General features: G+C 35.3%; 1 protein-coding gene across 1 annotated transcript; it reads left to right on the forward strand.

The window, feature by feature from the left end:
- The first annotated feature begins 19,155 nt into the window (after window positions 1–19,155).
- Window positions 19,156–20,912, forward strand: LOC130720725 (E3 ubiquitin-protein ligase PUB23-like). The gene has a single exon (XM_057571413.1). The coding sequence runs from the start codon at window positions 19,249–19,251 to the stop codon at window positions 20,512–20,514; it is 1,266 nt and encodes a 421-aa protein (XP_057427396.1). The 5' UTR covers window positions 19,156–19,248; the 3' UTR covers window positions 20,515–20,912.
- The last annotated feature ends 1,587 nt before the right edge of the window (window positions 20,913–22,499 follow it).

Below are 22,499 nucleotides of genomic sequence, written 5' to 3' on the forward strand. Positions count from 1 at the left end.
CTTCTCCCTTCTTCACGTTGCAGCCGTTCTTCCCCCCCTCTAATTCACGTTCCAATCCCCTATAAATATATCCCAAAATCCTAGTATCCAAATTGTTGCCACCGCCTCCTTTTCCTTTCGTTCTGTTTCTTTTTCCACTCTTGGAATATGATAAAAAGGAAACATATCTAAAGTCACACGTGTCAGATGGCGATTGGGCCAAGGTTAAGTCGGGTGGAATCTAGTGCTTTCCGAACCACACCTTATGGTGGACCTCCGGCGTGATTATGTCGTTGCGTGTGGCGTCAACGGAACAACAACCATCCATTTGCTGCGAGTGCATGGTAATTCTCATGGTCCATCAGCACCAGATCAGCTCCCCTTTATTAATCCGAAAATCCTAATAAAATATAAATAAAAATCATAAAAATTATTCAAAAATACTAAAAACCCATAAAAATAGTAAAATGCATGAAATAATCCTAAAGTGGCCTAAAATGACCAAAATAATGAATAATATATTAAAATGCATGAAAATTATGTAGAAAAATATCTTTAAATCCCGGATCATCACTCTTCTTGTTTACTAAGTAACCACACCAATCAGAATCCGAATAAACCACAAGCTGTAGTCTGGATCTCTCTTCAGGATGTGGAAATAGAATACAAAAATCAAGTGTACCCTTGAGATACCTTAGCACTCTTTTGGCAGAAATAAGATGTGAATGCTTAGGTGCATTCATGAATCTGCTAATTAATCCAACTATCCATGAGATTTCAGGCCTAGAGTGACAAATGAATATCAGACTTCCTACCAGTTATCTAAATTCAGTGGCATCTACTGAAGACTCTTGCTCACATTTATCTAACTTCATATTAGCTTCTGCTGGAACTTTTGACTCATTGCAGTTCCACATATTGAACTTCTTCAATACCTCAGAAACATATTTCCTTTGATTCATACATAAACCTTTCTTAGTTTGTTGAAACTCCAAACCAAAGAAATAGGCCAGCAAACCCAAATCAGACATCTCAAACTCACTCTTGAGTAGTTTCTTTAGATCTTCAATGCCTTGCAAACTACTTCCAGTAATTAGAAGATCATCAACATAAAGGCAAATGTATAGAACTTCAGTGGTACTTAAGCACTTCACATAAAGACCATGTTCCACTGAACACTTCTGGAAACCTGAGTGAGTGAGAAAGGAATCAATCCTCTTGTTCCAAGCTCGAGGAGCTTGTTTCAGACCATAAAGAGTTTTTTTCAGTTTGTATACCTTCTCCTCACTGCACTTGAGGACAAAACAAGGAGGTTGTTCAACAAATACCTCTTCTTCCAATGGACCATTGAGGAAAGCTGATTTGACATCAAGTTGACTCAATGTCCAATGATTCCAACTAGCTAAAGCAATAAGAAGTCTAACTGTCTCCAACCTGGCTACTGGGGCAAAAACTTCAGAGTAATCAAGACCCTCTCTCTGCATGAACCCCTTAGCCACTAACCTGGCTTTGTACTTAGAGATAGTACCATCAGGTTTAACTTAGTCTTAAAGACCCATTTGACAGCAATTGGAGCTTTATTCACAGGTTATGACACCAATTTCTAAGTGTTATTCTTCTCAATAGAATGCAATTCTTCAATCAATGCATCTCTCCAAATCTTACTAGAAATGACCTCTTCAAAACTAACTTGTTCAAATTCTGCCAGTAGGACCATATGTTGAACAATGTCTCCAGCTTCATTAATTGCATCATCAGAAAATATTTGAAAATCTCTGAGATCAGCAAGCAAACTTTTCAATTTGGAAGGTCTGTTTTTCATAGATGGAGGTTTCCTAAGCATGTTATTTTGAGGTGCTGGAGATTGTTGAGGTGCATCATCAGCTGCAACAGTTGGAAACTCACTAGTTTCCCAGTCAAGCAAGACCTGAGTTAATGAGGCAGGAACAATAGCTTTGTACACTTTCCAGAAGCTTGATTCATCAAAATGTACATCCCTACTAAACATCATTTGTTTTGTCAAAGGATTATACAGTTTATATGATCTAGTGGAGTCATACCCAACAAAGATCATGGCTTCACCTTTGTCATCTAGCTTATGTCTTCTTTGATCAGGAATGTGTCTAAAACACAAAGAACCAAAGATCCTAAAATGCTTCACAGAAGGTTTAATTCCAGACTAAGCTTCTTCTAGAACATGACCTTGTAGTCTCTTTGTAGGACATCTATTTAACAAGTAGGTTGCAGTAGCCGCTGCCTCTCCCCAAAAGCTATGTGGAAGTTCCTTGCTTCTCAACATACTTCTAATCATGTTCAAGAGAGTTTTATTCCTCCTCTCAGTAATTCCATTATGCTGAGGGGTGTATGGAGCAGTAACTTCATGCAATATACCTTGATCTTTGCAGAAGTTATCAAACTCTCTAGAGGTAAATTCTCTACCCCCATCAGTCATTAACACTCTAATGTGCTTGCCAGATTGCTTTTTCACCATACTTTTGAACTCCTTGAAGACACCAAAGATTTCACTCTTGAGTTTGATCAAGTACAACCAAATCTTCCTTGTGAAGTCATCAACAAATGTAACAAAGTACTTGTTGCCTCCCAAGGATGGAACCTCAAATGGACCACATACATCAGAGTAGACCACATGCAGCTGATCCTTAGCTTTTGATGGTGTTGTTGAGTATTCTGTGTTGTTGAAGATTCTCTAAGTGTTGGCTGCATTTTGTCTAAGTTGGGTGTTGTACTTAATGGGGTGACAAACAACATTGTCTGTGTCTGTTGTGCAACCTCATGTCCGGAGCATCTGGTAGGACATTGTGGTTAAGGTTGCGGGAAGTGTTTACGTGGTTCACGTTTTGATTGTAATTGTGAAGATTCTTCGGTGTTGTACTCAGTCTCATTAGCTGGATGTATCTTCTGTGTTTATTGGAATTAACCTATTCAGGAAATATGGTTAATTAGTGTAGACCAATTTAAATGTTGATCTGGTCTTATTGTGGAGAACATCTTTTTGAAGATTCGTTTCCACTTTTATACATGGACTCTTGATGCTCAAGCTCATTGAAGACCTCACCGTGGAGCATCTATTTAAAGTGTTGAAGAAACCCTAGCTGATCACGAGAGAGATTTGATAGAGTGTTTGTTGTTTTTCAGGTTTTTTCTTTGTGAGTTCATTGTGTGTGTTTTGTAATCAACTCACGTGCTTCCATTGATCAAATAAGCACTGAGTTGTTGTGTTTCGTTGAGAGTGTTTCTCTGCAACCATTTTGTACTTTGAGATTCAATCACTGAGGCAGTGACTGTGAGAGAAAGTGAGAGGGGTCTCATACTTAGGAGGAGTTCTAAGTAATAATCCATTGGTAGGAATGAGTAGGAAGGTTGTGAACAGGGGCTGTTCAACTAAGACCTTGATGTACTTGATTCTCTATAATAGTGGATTATCTTTCTCGGGATAAAGCCCTCCAGACGTAGGTGACATTGCACCGAACTGGGTTAACAACTCTTGTGTCATTTATTTTTAAGTTGTTGTTACTTGTGATTTGTATTAACGTTGTGTTTTATTTTGTGCATGTTCTACACAATGTCCTGAACATTGTGTTACACATCTGTCTGAGGTGAACTAGAATTTCAGGTATGAATTTGCTAAATGAGTTCCTCGGTTGCTTGCTAATCAAGCAACTATCACAAAGTTTAAGTGGAACTTGAATTTGAGGTAAACCAGTGACAAGTCCTTGAGTTCTTAACATGCTTAAATCTCTAAAATTCAGTTAGCCTAATCTCCAATGCCAAAGCCATGAATCATCAGATAGACTTTTAGCACTAAAACACTGGGATTCTACAGCTTGAAGATCAAATGGAAAGGTTCTATTCTTTGTAAGAGGAGTTCTGAGCAGCTTTCTTTTTAATGGATCAAAGACATCCATATAACCATGTTCGATGACAATTGAAAATTCCTTTACTATCAACTGACCTAATTAAGCTAATCAGATTAGTGGTCAAGCTAGGAACATAAAGAACCTCAAAAACTCTAATCTACTGACCTTGTTTACCCCTAATCATCACATCACTAGTTCCTTCAGCTTGCAGAATTTTATCATCAGCAAATTTGACACTACTCTTTTTGTTGGGATCAAAATTTACTAACCAATTTTTGTGTCCAGTCATATGATTGGAGCAGCCAGAATCGATGTCCCATTTCTCCGTAGCATGTGAGTCTTGATTAGTGAGCATCATTAGAGAGAGTGGAATTTCAGAATATATCTCTTTGTCTTCATTAGCCAGATTGACTTGATCTTGTTGTTTCCCTCGACCATCATTCTGGTTTGGTAGAGCCTTGCACTCAGCAGAGAAATGACCAATCTTTCCACAATTGAAGCAGTTAAGCTTCTTTCTGTCAAACTTTATCTTCCCACCACGCCAATTCTTGTTTCCTCCTCTCTTCCAGGAACCCTCTGATTGTTCATGTGCTTCGAGGGAACCTTGTAGGTCCTCCACTTTCAAAGTGTCTAGCTTCCTGGCTTCCTCAATGGCAGACACCACATAATCAAAACTAGGAGTAAGAGAGTGTAATACCTTCTCACAGATTGACTGATCTGTCAAGGTTTCTCCATTAGCCTTCATGGAGTTTGTGAGTGCCACAATGCGATTGAAATATGTAGCAATCCTCTCATTGGTCTCCATTTGCAACAGCTCAAATTTTCGTTTTAGAGTGTTCAATCGTAACTTCTTGACTTGTTCTACACCTTCATTGCAAGTCTCAAGAATTTGCCAAGATTGATGTGCCGATTTTGCAGATGAGATCTTCTCAAAATGGGCATCATCAACACACTGATGCAAGATGCAGAGTGCCTTGAAATCCTTCTTCTTGTTTTCTTTGTGGGTGGCTCTAGCTGCTTCAGTTGAACCTGCATCAATGGCTGGGAAATCCGCTTCCACAATGTCAAGGACTTCTTGAAACCCCATGATTGCTTTGATCTGGACACTCCACCGATTCCAATTTTTCCGTTAAAAACTGGAAAATTCGCCGGTACTGTGGCATTAATAGTCGTTCCAGTAGAACCCGTGGAAGAAAAGGAAAGGAGAAGACTCGAATCAGAATGGAAAATCACGGGCAACTACCACCGCTGATCGTCTGAAACCACCACCGAAACAAGAATCACTACTGATCTTCAGAGGGCACCACAGAAACAAGAATCACCATCGATCGTCAGAGGGCACTGCAAGAACAAGAGTCACTGCCGATCTTCAGAAGGCACCGCAGCGGAGATGGTGATGGAGTGATCGAATTGGGCGAGAACAAGAAACCGTTCACAGGCGAGGAAAAGAATTATGGTCTGTATACCAGTTTGTTAGAGCATGAACACAGAAACTAAGAGAGAACATGAACACAAGAGAGAGAGAGAGAGAGAGAGAGAGAGAGAGAGAGAGAAAGTGAGGGGATGGATTTCTCGTTAATTGTCAAATGATTACATTGAATACACTAATACCTATTTATAGCTACTAATCTCTAACATTAACGAACTAACAAACCCTAACAGATTTGCATTATTCGTAACAGGCTCGTGGCTAAATGGTTGGAGTGCTTGAATAACAAGTTCGATATCACTGCCTCGAATGCAATCCCGTTTGCAATTGTGTGGGCAATCTGGAAGCATAGAAATGAAGTGGTATTTGATTATGTTGCAGTTGATGTCATGGAGGTTATGGATCTAGCCAGAGTTAAATTAGCTTCATGGATTAAAGCCAAGTGGAAACACTGTCCTTTTCTCTTGTCACAAATTGTGGAGAATTTGGATAACATTCGCTTTCCCCACACTGAGAAGGTTCAACGCTTTGATGTTTGGTCTCCACCTAATGGGTGCTTTGTTAAATTCAATGCTGATGGAGCTTCGCAAGGCAACCCAGGTGTGAGTCGTATTGCAGGAGTTTCGAGAAATGGTGAGCGCAAGATACTAGGGCAGTCTAAAATTCTAAACAACAGGCCATGGTAATTGGTAAGTTATCTGAGTCGTATTGATTTCTTGTGTAACGTTGTTAATTGCATGAAAGTATGTCATATTTTTAGAGAGGAGAATTCCATGGCTAATACTTTAGCCAAGGAAGGATGTAATACGGATGAACCTTTATATTTTTTTTTGTGACCTCTAACTGTATTAATTGCTTTCTACTTTCTATTCAATAAAATTTGTTGTTAAAAAAAAGTCATTAGGAAACTTAGTCTATAATGTGTTCATTTGTGACTTTAAGGGGTTCAGACATTTTCTCGAAAAACGCTGAACATGCTAACACATCCAACCTAAGTGACAAACGCAAACATAGGATCTTGAGTATGAAACTTCACGATTTGTTTTATAACAGATGTTTAAAGAACTAAAAATTAGTAGCAGAAAAGCGCGTACTCCCTAAGGAAAACAGTCCCTAGGCTATCCGCAAAGCAAGACATGGGCCATGCCTGCCGGAGAATCCTCCTACACCACCATGGGCAACGCCGAACCAGAACCTTCCTTTGCCCAAAAATCTGCATTCGCATTACCTTCTCGTAGCAAATGTTGGCAAACCACCTCCCGATCTTGGCGCAATAGCCGCTTGACTCGATTGATGATCGACGCATATCAATGAAACATCGAGTGAACACTCGTGATTAGGCCCAAAGCCATAGTCGACTCAGTAGAAAGATCCACACACCGAAAACCACGCTGCCAGCAAAGCTCAAGACAATGAAGAATCGCTAACAGTTCCGCATGAAGGTAATCATAGACCCCAATATTACCTGATAACCAACCAAGTCTCATCACTATTACGCACGATACCCCCAAACCCTAAAGGGCATGAGTTCCCAAGAGAGTTGCCATTGGTATTCAACCCAACAAAACCATCCCTAGGAGGCTGCCATTGCACCCACTGCGCAACTGGCTCATGCATCATCGTCGGGAAAACGCGAGTTATCACCACCCAAAGAGCATGAATCTTCTAGACCACGCGATGTAGGGACTGCAAATCACCACCAAAATAAAATCTACAACGTTGTTTCCATACAATCCAAGACGTGGCTAGCACGACCACCAAACCAGAACCCGAAAACATGTCTAACCAGGTGCATAAATTCGTCGGAGAGAAACTTCACGATTAATGCAATGTTTCTCTTTTGTCTTTTTTTTTTCCTTTCAATTTTTTTTTATCTTTCAAACCTTTGTTCTTTAAAACCATACACGATTTGAAGAACATCATCATATTGTTCACTATTCAAATTCAAATGGACACTTACCGTTTTTTTTTTAAAAAAAAAAGCATCTAAGTTGATTTCGATCCAATCTCTAGAGTATTGGTGAATTTGTATTTACAAAAAATCAGAGTAACCACATGAGAAACTTGCTAGTTCTAATTAGTCGGAAAATGTTTGGTACACTTTTGCGGTTTTTTTTCTCATGATAATATTTTTGGCACTGAGTTGACAAAGAGCTTGCTTGTGTATTTATCTTTATGTGTTATGCGTAATATAGCAAACGAATATTTAATAAGACGTGCTTATGTTCTTCTATTTTTTACAATATAATAAAAAAAGTTAGCATATATTTTGAAACGCTTACATATATTGCTAATTAAAAATAAAAGAATGAAGTGTCCAACTACCAAAAGTCTGATATTGATAGTCAGATTCCAGCTGCGTGCTCTTTGTTAATTGTTATCGTATACATAAAACAGTGGGATGGATAAACACTTGTTTGAATCTGACTAAATAATATATAATCCTAGCCATGGCCAATAGTTTCCAACTGAATTAATTATTCTAACAATCCATATAACTTAGGTATACAGAGTTAAACTTCATTCACACTATCTATCTATCTATAAACTATATAAAGGGAGAATTTTTGCAACTTTGAGGGTAAGATAGTAATTCAATAAATCAATGCACATGAGTGAATATTTTTTCATGGGCATATATGTAAATTTGTAAATAATTAATTATAAAATCAATCTTGACCGTTGATTGCTTCTAATCCTAACCGTGCATCATTTTCTTACAAAACCCTTTGAGAAACCTTTTGACATTCTTGGTTGTTTTCTTTATTGCTTTTGTAACTCTTGAATGTGGTTACAAAAATTGCAAGAGTCTCTTCCTTTTTCTCCCATATATGAAACACCTTTCCATTCCACTTTCAGATTCCTTTCATCTTTCCCATCTTTATCTCCAGAACCTCTATTTCTATGGAAGAAATCTCTCTCATTTGAATTCTCCAAAAGCATCATCCCCTACATAAGAAGATCTTCTGTCAGGTTAGAAAATTTTCTACTTCATCTCTTCTTTTTTATCAGTCACTTCTTCTTCTTCATCAGTTTTCATTCTTTAGGCATTGATGTTCTTCTCCATCATCATCGTCCATCCGGTAAGAGTTTTATATGGATTATTAAAATTACTATGATACTTTCTTAACTTCTATTATGTTTTCTTCTTTTTTTTTTGAAAGATCAATTATCCATTGATAAAATGATGAGTTACAAATAGCGTGGCTTGATCTCTGAGAATGCAAGCAAAACTCAGAGAAGCAACAAGCCAAAAGACCTTACATAAAAGAGCTTAAATAAGAATTAAAACAACAACGGGAACGCAGTCCCAAGACCTTAAGCGTGAAACTGTTCACCAAATGGAACATCCAGCCTATCTTCTAAAAGAAACCACCAAGGAGCAGGAATTTCACAGCCCTTGTTTGCTAGGGAGTCAGCTTCCGAGTTGCCTTCCCGGAAGATGTGGCGAACTTCTAAGCAATTGACTTCTTTGATCAAAAGGTCAATTTGATTAAGCTCATTGCTCAACTTCCAAGGTCTATTGTCCCTTGAGAGGACCCATCCAATTGCAATTGTGGAATCGCTTTCAATAATCACATTTTTGAAGAGGAATTGTTGACAGAAGAGCAACCCATGTAAGATTGCTTTGACCTCCGCTTCATAAGCCCATCCAAAGCCAATTCCAAGAGCAAAATATCCCAAGCATTTCTTATTTGAGTCCCTAAGAAAACCTCCGATTCCACTGGTTCCTGGATTACCTTTCGAGGCTCCATCCACATTGCATTTAATCAACCCAATGTCGGGAGGTGACCAAGAAACCTGTCTAGGAATGGTAGGAGAAGAGGGCATTCGAATATCAGATAAATTCCTATTAATCTGGTCAGATTCGAACGGACAATTTGGCCAAGCATTTTTTATCCACCAAGCTATCCGCAATCCAATCATATCTTCTACTGCTTTCATTTGAATCCTTTTTCCTCTAAACATGATACTGTTTCGTTCTAACCATACAGACCATACCAAGGCAAAAGGAACGATAGACCATATTTTGCTATCCATACCTGGTTTCAAATTGGACCATTCTTCAAACACCATCAGTAGAGAATTAGGAGCTGCCCAGGCCATTTCTTCCCTCTTGAAAAAATTATACCAAAGAGCACTAACCTTTGAGCATAGCAAGAAAAGGTGGTCTGTGTTCTCTTCTTCCAAGTTGCAGAGACAGCAAACTTTATTCTCTTCTGATAATACGCTTCTCTTCCATAGGTTAGCCTTTGTCGCAAGCTTGTTGTGGCATGCTTGCCAAGAGAGTAACCAAACCTTCGGTGGAAGGAGTTTTCTGGTTTGCTCAGGTGCCATGAACTCACCCACTTCTTGAACATTGTTATCAGCCCAAGTACATAGATTTTTCACTGTAAAGAACCCATTAACACTTCCACACCATATAAGATAATCTTTACCATTTGCTGCTGGAATTCTGGAATTAATCAGATTCATGAATTCAGAGTATGCTCCCAGCTCCCAACCCAGAAAATTCCTCCTAAAAGGGATGTCCCAATTCCATTTATTCCTTACAAAGAGCCCCACATCAGCCACATATGCATTCTTGTTTGAACAGATTGCAAAAATTCTGGGAAATTGCAATGAAAGAGCTTTGTCTCCAATCCACACATCCTGCCAGAATTTGGTATTGCCCCCATCACCAATTCCACACATCAAATGTTCTTTAAATCCCAGAGATAATAGCGATTCCTCCTTGAGAACAGCTCCAATGTCCTTAATGATTGCAGAGAGAGCACCACCCTCTTCTAATACAGAATGAAGAAGAAGTCTTTTGCCATCCCACTTATACTTCCCCGCAATAATCCTCCTCCATAGACAGTTCACCTCTGTACCGTATCTCCAAGCCCATTTTAGAAGCAAAGCTTTGTTCTTCCAAGCAAGGTGACCTAAGCCAAGACCACCTTTGTCTCTAGCTTTACAAACTAGTTCCCAAGGAATCCATACCATTTTCCTGCCTCTATCTTCTTTCCCACATAAGAATGCTCTGAAGATTTTCTCCACTTCTGATATGACACCTTTAGGAGCTTTGAATAAGCTCATCCAATATACTGGAATTGAATTTAGTGCAGCTTTTAAGATGACCAATCTTCCACTGAGAGATATGTATTTAGAATTATATGATCTCCCCTTTTTTCTCAATTTATCCAGCATTGGTTCCCAGAATGATAGCCTCTTTGGGTTGCCTCCTAAAGGTGCTCCCAAGTAAGTGATCGGAAAGGACCCTACTGACCAACCATATGTTTGAGCTGCTCTTACTATCTCTGTCTCATCTATGTTGCATCCAAGCAATACTGATTTATCCATGTTGAGCCTCAATCCCGAAGCAAACAAGAAGGCAAACACTGTATGACAAAGAAGCTCCAATTGCTTGTCATTTTTCTCACAAAAGAGCAGCGTGTCGTCCGCAAATTGAAGGTGATTCAGAGCCTCCGCACTTCCCATTCTTACTCCACTGAACAGGTTCAAGTCAGATCTGCCCACAAGTTGGTTAAGCATACATGATAGTCCATTTGCACATATGTTGAATAAGAGGGGAGACAAGGCATCCCCCTGTCTCAGGCCCTTTTCAATGTCAAAAAACTCAGAAGGTGATCCATTGACCAATACAGCAAGTGATGCAGTCGTTACACAACTCTTCATCCATAGGATCCACTTCTCTCCAAAGTTCATTTCTACTAATAAATCAAGAAGAAACTGCCATTCTATTGTATCATAAGCTTTGGCAAAGTCGAGTTTGAGAATGTAGCCTCCCTTGTCATTCTTGTTCAAATAATCAACTACCTCTGATGCAATGAGTATACAGTCAGTTATCTGCCTGCCCGAGGTGAAGGCAAATTGGTTTTCGGAAATTAACTTGGGCATCATCTTCTGTAGCCTTGCTGCCAAAACTTTAGATACCAACTTGTAAACACTGCCTATTAGGCTAATAGGCCTGAAATCAGTCACCTCCCTTGGACATGGTTTTTTAGGGATTAGCGAGATAAATGTCGCGTTGAGACCCCTCATGAGTTTGCCATTTGCATGAAATTCTTCAAAAAATTTGAAGATGTCTCCTTTAATCAGTTTCCAGAAGTGTTTGAAAAAATTGAAGTTAAAATCGTCGGGTCCTTGTGCTTTATTACCCTCACAGTGTTTAATAACATCCCAAATCTCACTTTCAGAAAAACTCTCCTCCAACGCTGCTCTATCATTAGCTGTTAACTTAGCTAGATTAGTACACTTCACCTTTGGCCTGAGGACTTCTTCACGTGAGAAGAAGGATTGAAAATGGTGTCGAACAGCCTCTTTAATAGTAGCTGGATTGGTTATGTCAGTGCCCTCCACTCTAAGCCTAGAGATTTGATTCCTTGCTCTTCTAGATTTGCTGACAAAGTGAAAGAAGGATGTGTTTTTATCACCCTCCTTCAACCATCTGACTCTCGACTTCTGAAGCCATTTAGATTCCTCTTTTCTATAGCCTTCCCATAGACCATTCAGCACCTGGCTTCTCTTGTTTCTGAGCTCTTCTGACATGCCTTCAGCCTCTAACCTTTCCATAACAATTTGGAGATCACTCTCCAAGGTCTTAATCTTTTCTTGTGTCTGAGAACTAGAATGGCCTTTCCATCCCCTGATTTTTGTCTTTAGCTCTTTAAATTTCTTTTGTAGGATAAAGCCTAACCAACCTTGAACTGCTTTAGATTTCCACCACTCATTAACCAGTCCATCAAATTCTTTGTCAAGAAGCCAGCTGTTGTAGAAGACAAATGGTTTGGGACCCGAGTTATATTGCCCCATGACTAGTAGTAGAGCTCTATGATCGGAGAGACCCCAATTCTCCACTCTCTCTATTATGTTTTCTTCTTTATCATTTCTCTTATTGTGTTTCATTTTTTTTCATGCACAATTTTATGATGTTATTTCCATTTCTTTGACAGTTCAATCTTTAGTTAATGTAAGTTTCTTGCTTTTCTTTTCATTTTCATTATCAACTAAATCAACTAACTGATTTTCTTTTCTTCTAATCTAATACAATGAAGTCTTTGTTCTTATTTTACATTTAATTGATTTCATTTCAATTTTTTCTTCTTTCAGGTTTTACTGCTATTGTTACCGTTCTTCCAATATACTATCTTGAAAATATGTAAGTTTCTTGCATCTTTTGTACTTTTTAATTGTTTGTTTGTCAATTTGGTCTACTGAATGAGAGTCATCTTTATTTTATTTCACTTTATACAGTATTGTCATCTTCATCATCCTTCTTCTCTTCGAATACATTAGGTTTAATTTATTTTGTCATTTTTAGGTGTCACTTACACTACAAATGCACTAATTTTACATTATTTTTTCAATTTTTAGTTTTGTTCTGCCTTCTTATTTCTTTTATCTATCAACTCTATTGGTTTTTTTTTTATAAATATCAACTATATTGGTTGAGTGTACTTCATTGTTTTTGTTCATTTCCCTATTGAAATGAAATCCTTAATTTTTTGACTGAAATTGAAGGACCAATGACATTCAAGTTAAATTATTTGAATCTTAATTTTTTATGTTATAACTCAACCATAATATAAGTATATTAAATGTTATTTAAATACTAACTTTCGGTTTCAATTTCAATTCATTTCTTCGTCTTTATAGTTTTAACCGCTTGAGAGTAGGAATTCTATGAGACACATATTATTAGTTTATATTTGTTGAAACATTAATCAACTAATAATTAATATTAATAATAAACCTCAAAAGTTAAAGGTCATTCAATAAACAAAAACACTCATATAATCCTTCCTCTTGAACTTCCTTCATCAATTTCATTCTATGGACTTCTACTATTACCTTCACAATTATTTTAAGTAAATTTATTATTGTTTATGAGTTATGAAATTTAAAAAGACAAATTTTATATTAAATAAAAATATACATAATTATAAAAATAAATATCTCAAACATGTGATAGAAAAAGAAAAAAAAAAATCCCTATGACTTTCTACTATTAATCTCAATATTATTTTAAAAACATTTATTACTATTTAATTCATATTGGTTATGAAATTTCATAAGACAAAATTAATATTAAATATGATATCACTAAAAAGCATAGGGCATTCCATAAGATACATTTTATTAGTTTAGATTTGTTTAAGCTCTAATCAACTGATAATTAATAGTAATACTAAACCTTAAAAGTTAAAGGTCATTCAATAAAAAAAATTCTCATATCTCTTCCTCTTGAACTTCCTTCATCACTGTTATTCTATAGAGTTCTACTATTAACTTCAAAAATATTTTAAATAAATTTATTATTATTTATTTCTTATGAGTTATGAAATTCAAAAAGACAAACTTAATATTAGATAACATCTTACCAAAATAATACGATAACCCTTCTCTCTACAAGTATATAAATAAGTGTCAATACTCATTCAACATGTGTTATTCACATAATATTTGTTTATGTATTTGCTTTTGTTTTTTCAAATGCTCAAGGTTCAAGCCCTTTTCTCAGGTACATATATTCAAGGGGTAACTATTGACGTACTAGCCTAGAAGGTTTATATGTGTTCTAACACGTTTTTTTTTCATGATGATTTTCAACTTGATTTCATAATGTAAAATTGAAACACCTAACAAAATATTTTCTTTTTTATGGCCCAAACTTTGCATAAGGTATCCGATATTTCAGAGTTTGTGTGCTCCATGTGTGGGAAATAAGAGATTTCAAAAAACCTCAAGTTGTTAATAGTATTAAGTTGCTCTTAATCGATGAACATGTATTATGTTTTAATAGTTTTTCCCATTCTCATGGTACCTAATTCAAACTATTTATTTTTACCATACAAAACCATGAATTTTAATAATTGGAAATTTTCATTTTGAAAATAAAACAGCACTCGAAGATCCATGCAACCTTTGGCCGGAGTCAAATAGCACAGTTTAGTGACACATTGTGTGAAGGACAAGTTTATATGATTCAGAATTTTATGGTTCAAACATCTGCTAAGAAATGTAGAGTCACAAAGTATAAATACAAGATTACTTTAATGGACATCTCTAAAGTTAAAAAGACTACAAGTGACATAATTTATGGAGCAAAATATGATAATGTACCACTTCCTAAAATTCAGACAACCGCTAATGACTAATACTTTTTTTGAAAGTGAAAATGTATTGAAATAAAGATGAGGAGATATACATGATATTCACCTTCCTCAAAGGGGATTCAAAAAGCAAAACCAGCCAAAAAATACCCTTTAGAATTCTGCAGACCTAACCAAAACCTTGCCAAACGGTTAAAAAAATCTAGCAAAACGAATTTTGCTAATGACTAATACTTGCTAGGTTACTTCTCATACAACAACAATTGCATACTCCACATTGTAGTTTATTATTAATCTTTATTTTTTTTTTATGTTAGATGTTAATGGGCATTTAGTTGAAAAAAGGTGGATTAATAGAAAGTGAAAAGGATGGGAAGACAAATATGCATATAAATGTTGCGCTACACGATTCGGCGTGAGTCTTTTTAATACATTGATTGATTATATTAAATTTTTTAGACTCCCCTAAATCATTAGGTTTATTTTGTTAAAATAAGAATGAAAATTGCAGAGGCAATCAACTGGTGTGTACACTTTGAGGCTTATACGCAGATCAGATGGTGGTGTACTTAAGCCAAGAAAATAACGAAGGAATTTTAGTTGTGATAGTTCATCCGTGTAAGACCAAAAACTTGCGATGTTCATGATGAAGTTCGAGGTTGGGTACACAGTTGAAAGGAACCATGTTTGGTGGAAGCATATTAGGAATTGAGCGTTAAGTAGCTTAAGTGTAAGTTCTGAAGACCTTGCAACTGAGATTAATTCAAGGTGCAATGATGAAAATACCAAGTGCACAAATTTTTTGGGATTTAGTCAGTCAAGGGCGCCAATTTTTTCTAGGTAAGTTCTTCTTTTCTATGTGAGATTCATACTCCATAGTAAAGTTATTTAGATATCTAAGTAAAAACCTTTTCCTGGCTTAAAAAAACGCAAAACAAATCCGCCAGAACTCCAAGATGCATAAACTTCCAAGAACATCCACTAAACTCATCGACTTCAGGTATGACAGCACCGGTGTGAAGCAGATTCAACAATTTTTATATTTAAAATGAATTGTATTCTTTTAATTCATGATTCTTCTTTTAGTAAATCTATAAAAATAACTAAGAATATGAAAAAATACACATGATAAACAAAAATGAATATCTCCATGTATTTCACGGGTCACAATACTAGGACTTGAATTAAAACTTCCCGAGTAAAAACTTATTTATATTTTCCATTTTTTAATGTTTTTGTGCTCAATGAACAATTATTCTATATGAAAACTATTGTTACCTCCACACAGAAAAATGAAAATTACTTTCTTTTTGGGTAAGACGTCTTTCTTTGAAGGATTCGAGTCGAGAACATTCATATCATTATGAGGTTATCTCTCTAAGGGGAAAGTTACTTTCATTCTACATGAAACAAAAAATAAAAATCTATATGAAAATTACCTAAATTCACATCAAATTTGCCTAGCTTAAAAATCTTATGTATTTTCATTTTTTCTCTCTTTTTTTACTCCCTTTTATTTCTTAGATTTTTTTTATATGTTTATTGATTAACATAAATAAGGATGAAAAACACACACACACACACACATATATATATATATATATATATATATATATATATATATATATATATATAATAGTTTCTTTTCTGCAAGACAAAAACCAACACATTTATCATGAAAGAGTATTTACAAATTAATATGTTTTTATATCTAAAATTAAACTATATCATTTATTAATCTGTAAATTATCTTTGGTCATTGTTAAAAGTACTAGACACACTCTTATTAATACCAACCACCCTAATGTGTAGCGGTAGAAAACGTAACACACTTTAAAGTGTGATACACATTGGGGATGATAATGATATGTGTGGGTGATATTAATATCAATGTCCATTATCTTTTAATACATATAACAATAATAACACATATTTTAAAATTTTACGCCATAAAAAAATGAATTAAAATTATAAAATAAGTGAAAATAAAATGGAGAGAAGAGAGATAGGAAAAAAATAAAAGATCTAATAAATATTATATTATGATTGAAAAATAGATAAAAAAATATTGGAAATTACAAACTCATCACAATATCATCTCAAAGGATGCTTAAATTATCAATTAGAGTACCATGTTTTAAAGGGAAAATTACACTCACCTTCCATGATTGTCCTGACCTCTCATTAGTTTGTAAAATTCATTAATCTATCATCCTTCATATATTATTTTGAATAATAGAGGGGTATTGAGTGTTATAATAATAAATCTTAGAGTACCTGATCAGTACAACAATGATAAACCTCAAAGGATGTGAGTGTAATTTGCCATATATATTTTAAATACACATCCACTCTCATTTTGTTTCATTTCACTTTCATTCTTTTTTCTATTGTTCACTTCTTTTTCCTATCATATCTCTCACTCACTCTTTTTTTTCTATATCTATGTGGTTGTGGAATTTTGGATGTGAATTATATTTCATTTGGAATTTCTCTTCAAGAGACTTTCTATTTACACTCTATTAACAGAGTTAGCCAACTGCTGAATCTCGTATTTCTTTCTAATATTAAGGTATTCTCATAGTCAATATTTATAAGACTAATTCTCTCAAAACTCAGAAATCACATTAAATGAATACATATCTTCAAATGAATTATTCTAAATGAGCTCAGTTATTTAACAATGATGCTAAGAATTGTTTGTAATAGTAAAATTAAAATAAAGTAACTGTAATTTTTTAAAAAAATAATGATTAATTATAATTATACTCTTTAATATTTTTTGATACTTCAATTACACATTCATGCTTTTGAAAGTAATATTTTTTTTACATCAGAAATATAAATTGCATCTTCAAGAGATTGATTATGAACTTCCTTTATCTAAATCATATATCTCATACCCTATTTAAGTAAAAGAAATCGATGAGATAAAAAAAAATTCCAATACGTTTGGTCAAAGGAACTGTGACAACTAGAATAAGCTATTAAGCATGCAGCTAATGTAGTTATGGTTAAAACTTAAAAAGGCCTCGCTATGATTTGCTGGTTAGTTCGTTGCAACATATCCACCACTCAAGGAATACAATTCTTTGGCTTACCTAAAAAAAACTCAAGGGAATATCTCAGTATTTCTTGTTTGTTTTCTATTTTTGAGGGATCAATTAATATTTTTTTATGAATTCTCATATGTCAACGCTTTGAAAGTTCCACTATTGTTTTTTTTTTTCATTTGCATTTTTTTTAAATGTCGGCCAACGGTCAACCCTCAAGGTATACTTAATCAAGCCTAGTGAGTTGGAGATGGAGAGAGAAACCAACTAACGGCCACCGCACTCTAAAGAGAAAGTCAAAAGGGGTAAAATGACATAAATAATATTCCTCCATGCATATGTGTTCAATTCTTTTTAACCCCCTTTTCTTTATCCTTTTCCTTATTGATTTAAAAATAAAAGCAATTTCTTAAAATATACTTATTATAGAGAAGCTGGATGAGGGACATGCAGAGTTGGGATTTGGGATTGAAATGTTAATTTTTTTGAGGAGTCTCTTATGCATATTTTGAAATTTTCTCCTTTTTTTTGCTATTTTTGTATTGTATGTGTCTAAATTTGTTCGTGTAGTTATTTGTTTATCTTTCAGTATTTTCATGTGGAAAAGAAATATCAAACATTCTCTTCAACGACATTTTATGTTATTTTTGAAAAAGTATTTATCTTTATTTGTTCATTAAGTATAGTGACAATTTAGATTATCAAAAAAAAAAAGTATAGTGACAATTTAGGGTTCGAACTTAAAGGGTAAGTATGAAAATGATTTGTTTTGAGGGTTAAAACTCACTTTGATAATCACTACGTCTCAAAAATGGAATTAATCTCTGCCTGTCACCTAATATATAATAGTTTTATTATTTTCTTAACTCCAATGTTCTTTTTGCCTAATTATATTACCTAATAAGAAAAATAACTTTTGAAAGTTTATGCATTAAAATATCTACCAAAAAAATTAAAATATAAATTTAACTAATTTTTGTTGTCTCTTTCCTATAATTAAATTACAATTTTATTTTTTTGTGCAAATTTAATTTTTCAAATTTTCAATTTTTAGAATTTAGTTATTTCATAGATTTTATCTTGTATTTACTCAAATTTCTCACAAATCAAATGGACTAAATTATTTTAAACCTTCTTCCACTAATAGTTGAAGAGTGCTAACAACAATTTTTTTGAATTTTTTTTAACAATCTTTCATTGATTAAAATATTCATGCGAGTCTTACTAAATTGTAATGTCTGCCAAAGCTATCATATTAATTGGGTAGGTCACTTCCCAATGAACTTTCTTAATACGCACCTCCCAGTAATTAAACTCTGAATTAAATGCTTAAGAAGTCTAGTTATCTATTAATTGTGCTAGACCTAATTGGTAAAATTTATATTTTCTAAACTTTCAAAGTTATTCACATTCCACAGACATTATAAGTTTACCATATATTTGGATAGAAAATGAGAAATAAACCAATGTTTTACACCATGTTTTAAATAGAAGAAGTAGGCAACATCTCTATATTTGCTAAGTTCTTCTATCTTTGTTAATGTTACTGACCAGGTAAAGTTGGTCATTCTTGAGCCCTTCGCATGATCCATATGGAAATGTCATTACTATCCCTCCTCTAAGGCGGACTTTTGCGTGTATTGACTTTCCCACAGTCTGAACACGGATACTCTATAAAACTATAAATAACAAGACCCTCAACATCCCTCTCTCATATCAAACGTAACCAAACCAAAAGCATTCACTTTTCATTTTTCAAAGTCCAAATTTGCAGCTGCTTCACCTGAATCATGGACGAGATTGAAGTGCCTCCATTCTTCCTCTGCCCAATTTCCTTAGAAATCATGAAGGACCCCGTCACAATCTCCACCGGAATCACCTACGACCGAGACAGCATCGAGAAATGGCTCTTCTCAGAGAACAACAAAACCTGCCCGGTCACCAAACAGGCCCTAAATCTCTCCGATTCAACCGGTCCCACGCCGAACCACACGCTCCGGAGACTCATCCAAGCGTGGTGCACAATCAACTCCTCTCACGGAGTCGAAAGGATCCCAACTCCAAAGCCTCCAGTGTCAAAAACCGCAATAAAAAAGCTTCTCATAGACGCTTCTCATTCAGACTCTCCTCAGTTGCAGATCCAATCTCTCGGAAGGCTCAAATCCATCGCTTCTGAGAGCGAAACCAACAGACGCTGCATTGAATCCGCTGGCGCGGTCGAGTGCTTAGCGTCTGTTGTAACAACCAGAACCAATTCTTTATCTTTAGATGATGAAATTGAAGGGTTTGACTTAAAATCAGGTCCTGCAGATGAAGCTTTGAGCATCCTCTTCACTCTTAATTTACAAGAATCAGGTTTGAAAACCCTCTTTAGCTACCAAAATGGTGAATTTGTACTCTCCTTGACGAGGATCATGCAGAAAGGACTCTACGAGTCGCGAACTTACGCAGTTTTGTTGCTGAAATCGATGTCTGAAGTGGCTGATTCAGCGAAGATAGCGAATCTGAGAGGTGAGTTGTTTGTGGAATTGGTACAAGTCTTGAAAGATCAGGTTTCCCTGAAGGCTTCCAAGGCGACGCTGAAGACGCTGATTCAGCTGGTTCCGTTCGGGAGGAACAGGATCAAAGCAGTGGAAGCTGGGGCGGTACCTGTTCTGGTCGAGCTTCTTCTGGATTGCAAGGACAGGAAGCCTTGTGAGATGATGATGGTGCTTTTGGAGATTTTATGTCAGTGCGCGGACGGGCGCGCGGAGCTTTTAAGCCATGGAGCGGGGCTAGCCATCGTGTCCAAGAAGATTCTCAGGGTTTCCACAATGGCGAACGATAGGGCTGTTAGGATTCTGCTATCGGTTTCACGATTCTCTGCGAAACCGAGTGTTTTGCAAGAGATGGTGCAGTTTGGGGTGGTGGCCAAACTGTGTTTGGTGCTTCAAGTGGATAGTGGCAACAAGGCCAAGGAGAAAGCAAGGGAGATACTCAAATTGCATGCTCGTGTTTGGAGAAACTCTCCTTGCATACCTAGCAATCTGCTTGCTTCATATCCAACAAGTGAGTGAAAATGAAATCGAATTTTGATCAAGGTTTGAAATTGCGGTTAAGATCCTTGAAATTGTAGAAAATTACAGAAAATTGGGATCATAATTGCAGTACTCGCAAGATGCTCTTGAAGACCTCTAGAATCATGAGACTGTGCAGGCTGCAATCAAGATAGTAAAATGTGATTTAAAATTTTAGTTTTCACCTTCCTGTAAAAATTAGCTTTCAGAATTACACCTCTTTTCGGTTTTGCTTTTTCATTGTACAGAATTATTTGAAGAACAAGTCTGACAACAAAGAGATAGGAATTATGGGCACATAAAACGTTGTTCATAAAGAGGAATGTGTGGATAGTGTGGGCAATTGGGCACATAAAATATTGTTCATATTTTTTTAATAAGCAAATATTGTTCATATATATGAATTTGTTTTGGATGACTTCACCACATAATGGATTTCTAAGTCTACAGAGTTTATCATCATATATACGGATAGCTACTTTTTTCACTTGCATTTTAAGTTTTGAATTACAATTACTCTTGTAATTATGTAAGCATGCATGTCTTGGTAAAAATATATGATAGTACTCTGAAGATATCTATTCTTGATATAGTTATCTGTTTATTTGGTTATTGTCATCCTACTTTTTCTTTTAAAGTTTATTGGGCACCCAAACAATCTTAACTGCTATAAGGTAGTCAAAGATGTCGTGATATCAAGTGTGAGTAAAAGAGGTGGGTCAGCCGAGGCAAGTAGCTAGTCGACTATTGGGTATGAATAGGACGTTAGCCGAAGGAATAAAATCAATTCATGGATAAGTACAAAAACCGAGGCTTAGAAAATAAGACATTTTTACGTTTATTCTCAGAAACTAGGGTTTTGTTACATGAAATATTGGATATGGATATTTTTCTTTAAAATAGGAATACAGGAAAGACTATTATCCAAGCTGACTAGGAATTGAAAGACATCACACCAACGATTTGTAGTGATTTGCATGAAATCTATAATATTTGGATGCAAAGGAGGTTTTATTTGTGTTTGAGAGTTGACAATTAGCATCAGCTAAGACAGACCCTAAAATCTTCCACCAATATAGCATCTTTTAAGTGATAATTAGCGGTGGTTTGTGACTGATGCTAATGTAATTGAATATAACCCATTTCGCGGGTTCAAGAGTTAGCGTCGGTTAAATCAACACTGATTTACATTGATTTTTCCGCTCTATATATCAATGTCATGAGAATTGCCCAAAATAATAAAATAAAAGTCTGCCTTATGTTTTCTATCAATTTCATCTAATTTTATTTCTCTTTTCTAAAACAAGGTTTGTATACAAGTTGAGTTAATGGAAAAATAATAGACCAAGCCAATTCTTCATTTAATTTTTCATGGAATGCCGCTATAAATGACTTGTGAATGTTTTCTAACCATATACTCCTTTCGTTTCTTATTAACTGTTCACTTTGAAGAAAAAAATTTGTTCCTATATATCTGTCCACTTAGAGTTTCAAGAGAGCATTAATTGATGTTTTCCCAAGAAATACCCTTAGAGCATCTACATCCATCATACTCACTAAAATATCTACACTTCAATTTTTACAATTCCCCATAAGCCACATCATGTACAATACTTTACTAACTTTTTACTCCAACCCAACAACTCTTAAAAGTTTCAATAGTGGATCCCACCATCAACATCACATTTATATATTTTATTATTTATTTTCATTTTAATTAATTTTATTTGCTACTTAAATTTTAAATAATAAAAAATAAAATAATTGATAGTTTAAAATGTTTGGAAATGCTGAAGATATAAATTTTTTAGTTACCGTTAACCTTATTAATTTTTTTTACCGTTGAACTCTTGTTTCAGAAATGATACATCAATGTGAATTAATATGGAGTCATTCTTCCCCCATAGAGAAGTCTGTTTTTTGAAGTCGGTATGAAGCTTATTATGTTCATATGTACATGCAATGTGAAGCAAATATTTTACCGT

Source organism: Lotus japonicus, chromosome 5 (assembly GCF_012489685.1).
Source record: "Lotus japonicus ecotype B-129 chromosome 5, LjGifu_v1.2".
Lineage (NCBI taxonomy): Eukaryota > Viridiplantae > Streptophyta > Magnoliopsida > Fabales > Fabaceae > Lotus > Lotus japonicus.

What these genes read in the sequence shown, in the direction of transcription:
- LOC130720725 (XM_057571413.1), top strand. Translation starts at nt 19,249, where the DNA reads ATGGACGAGATTGAAGTGCCTCCATTCTTCCTCTGCCCAATTTCCTTA.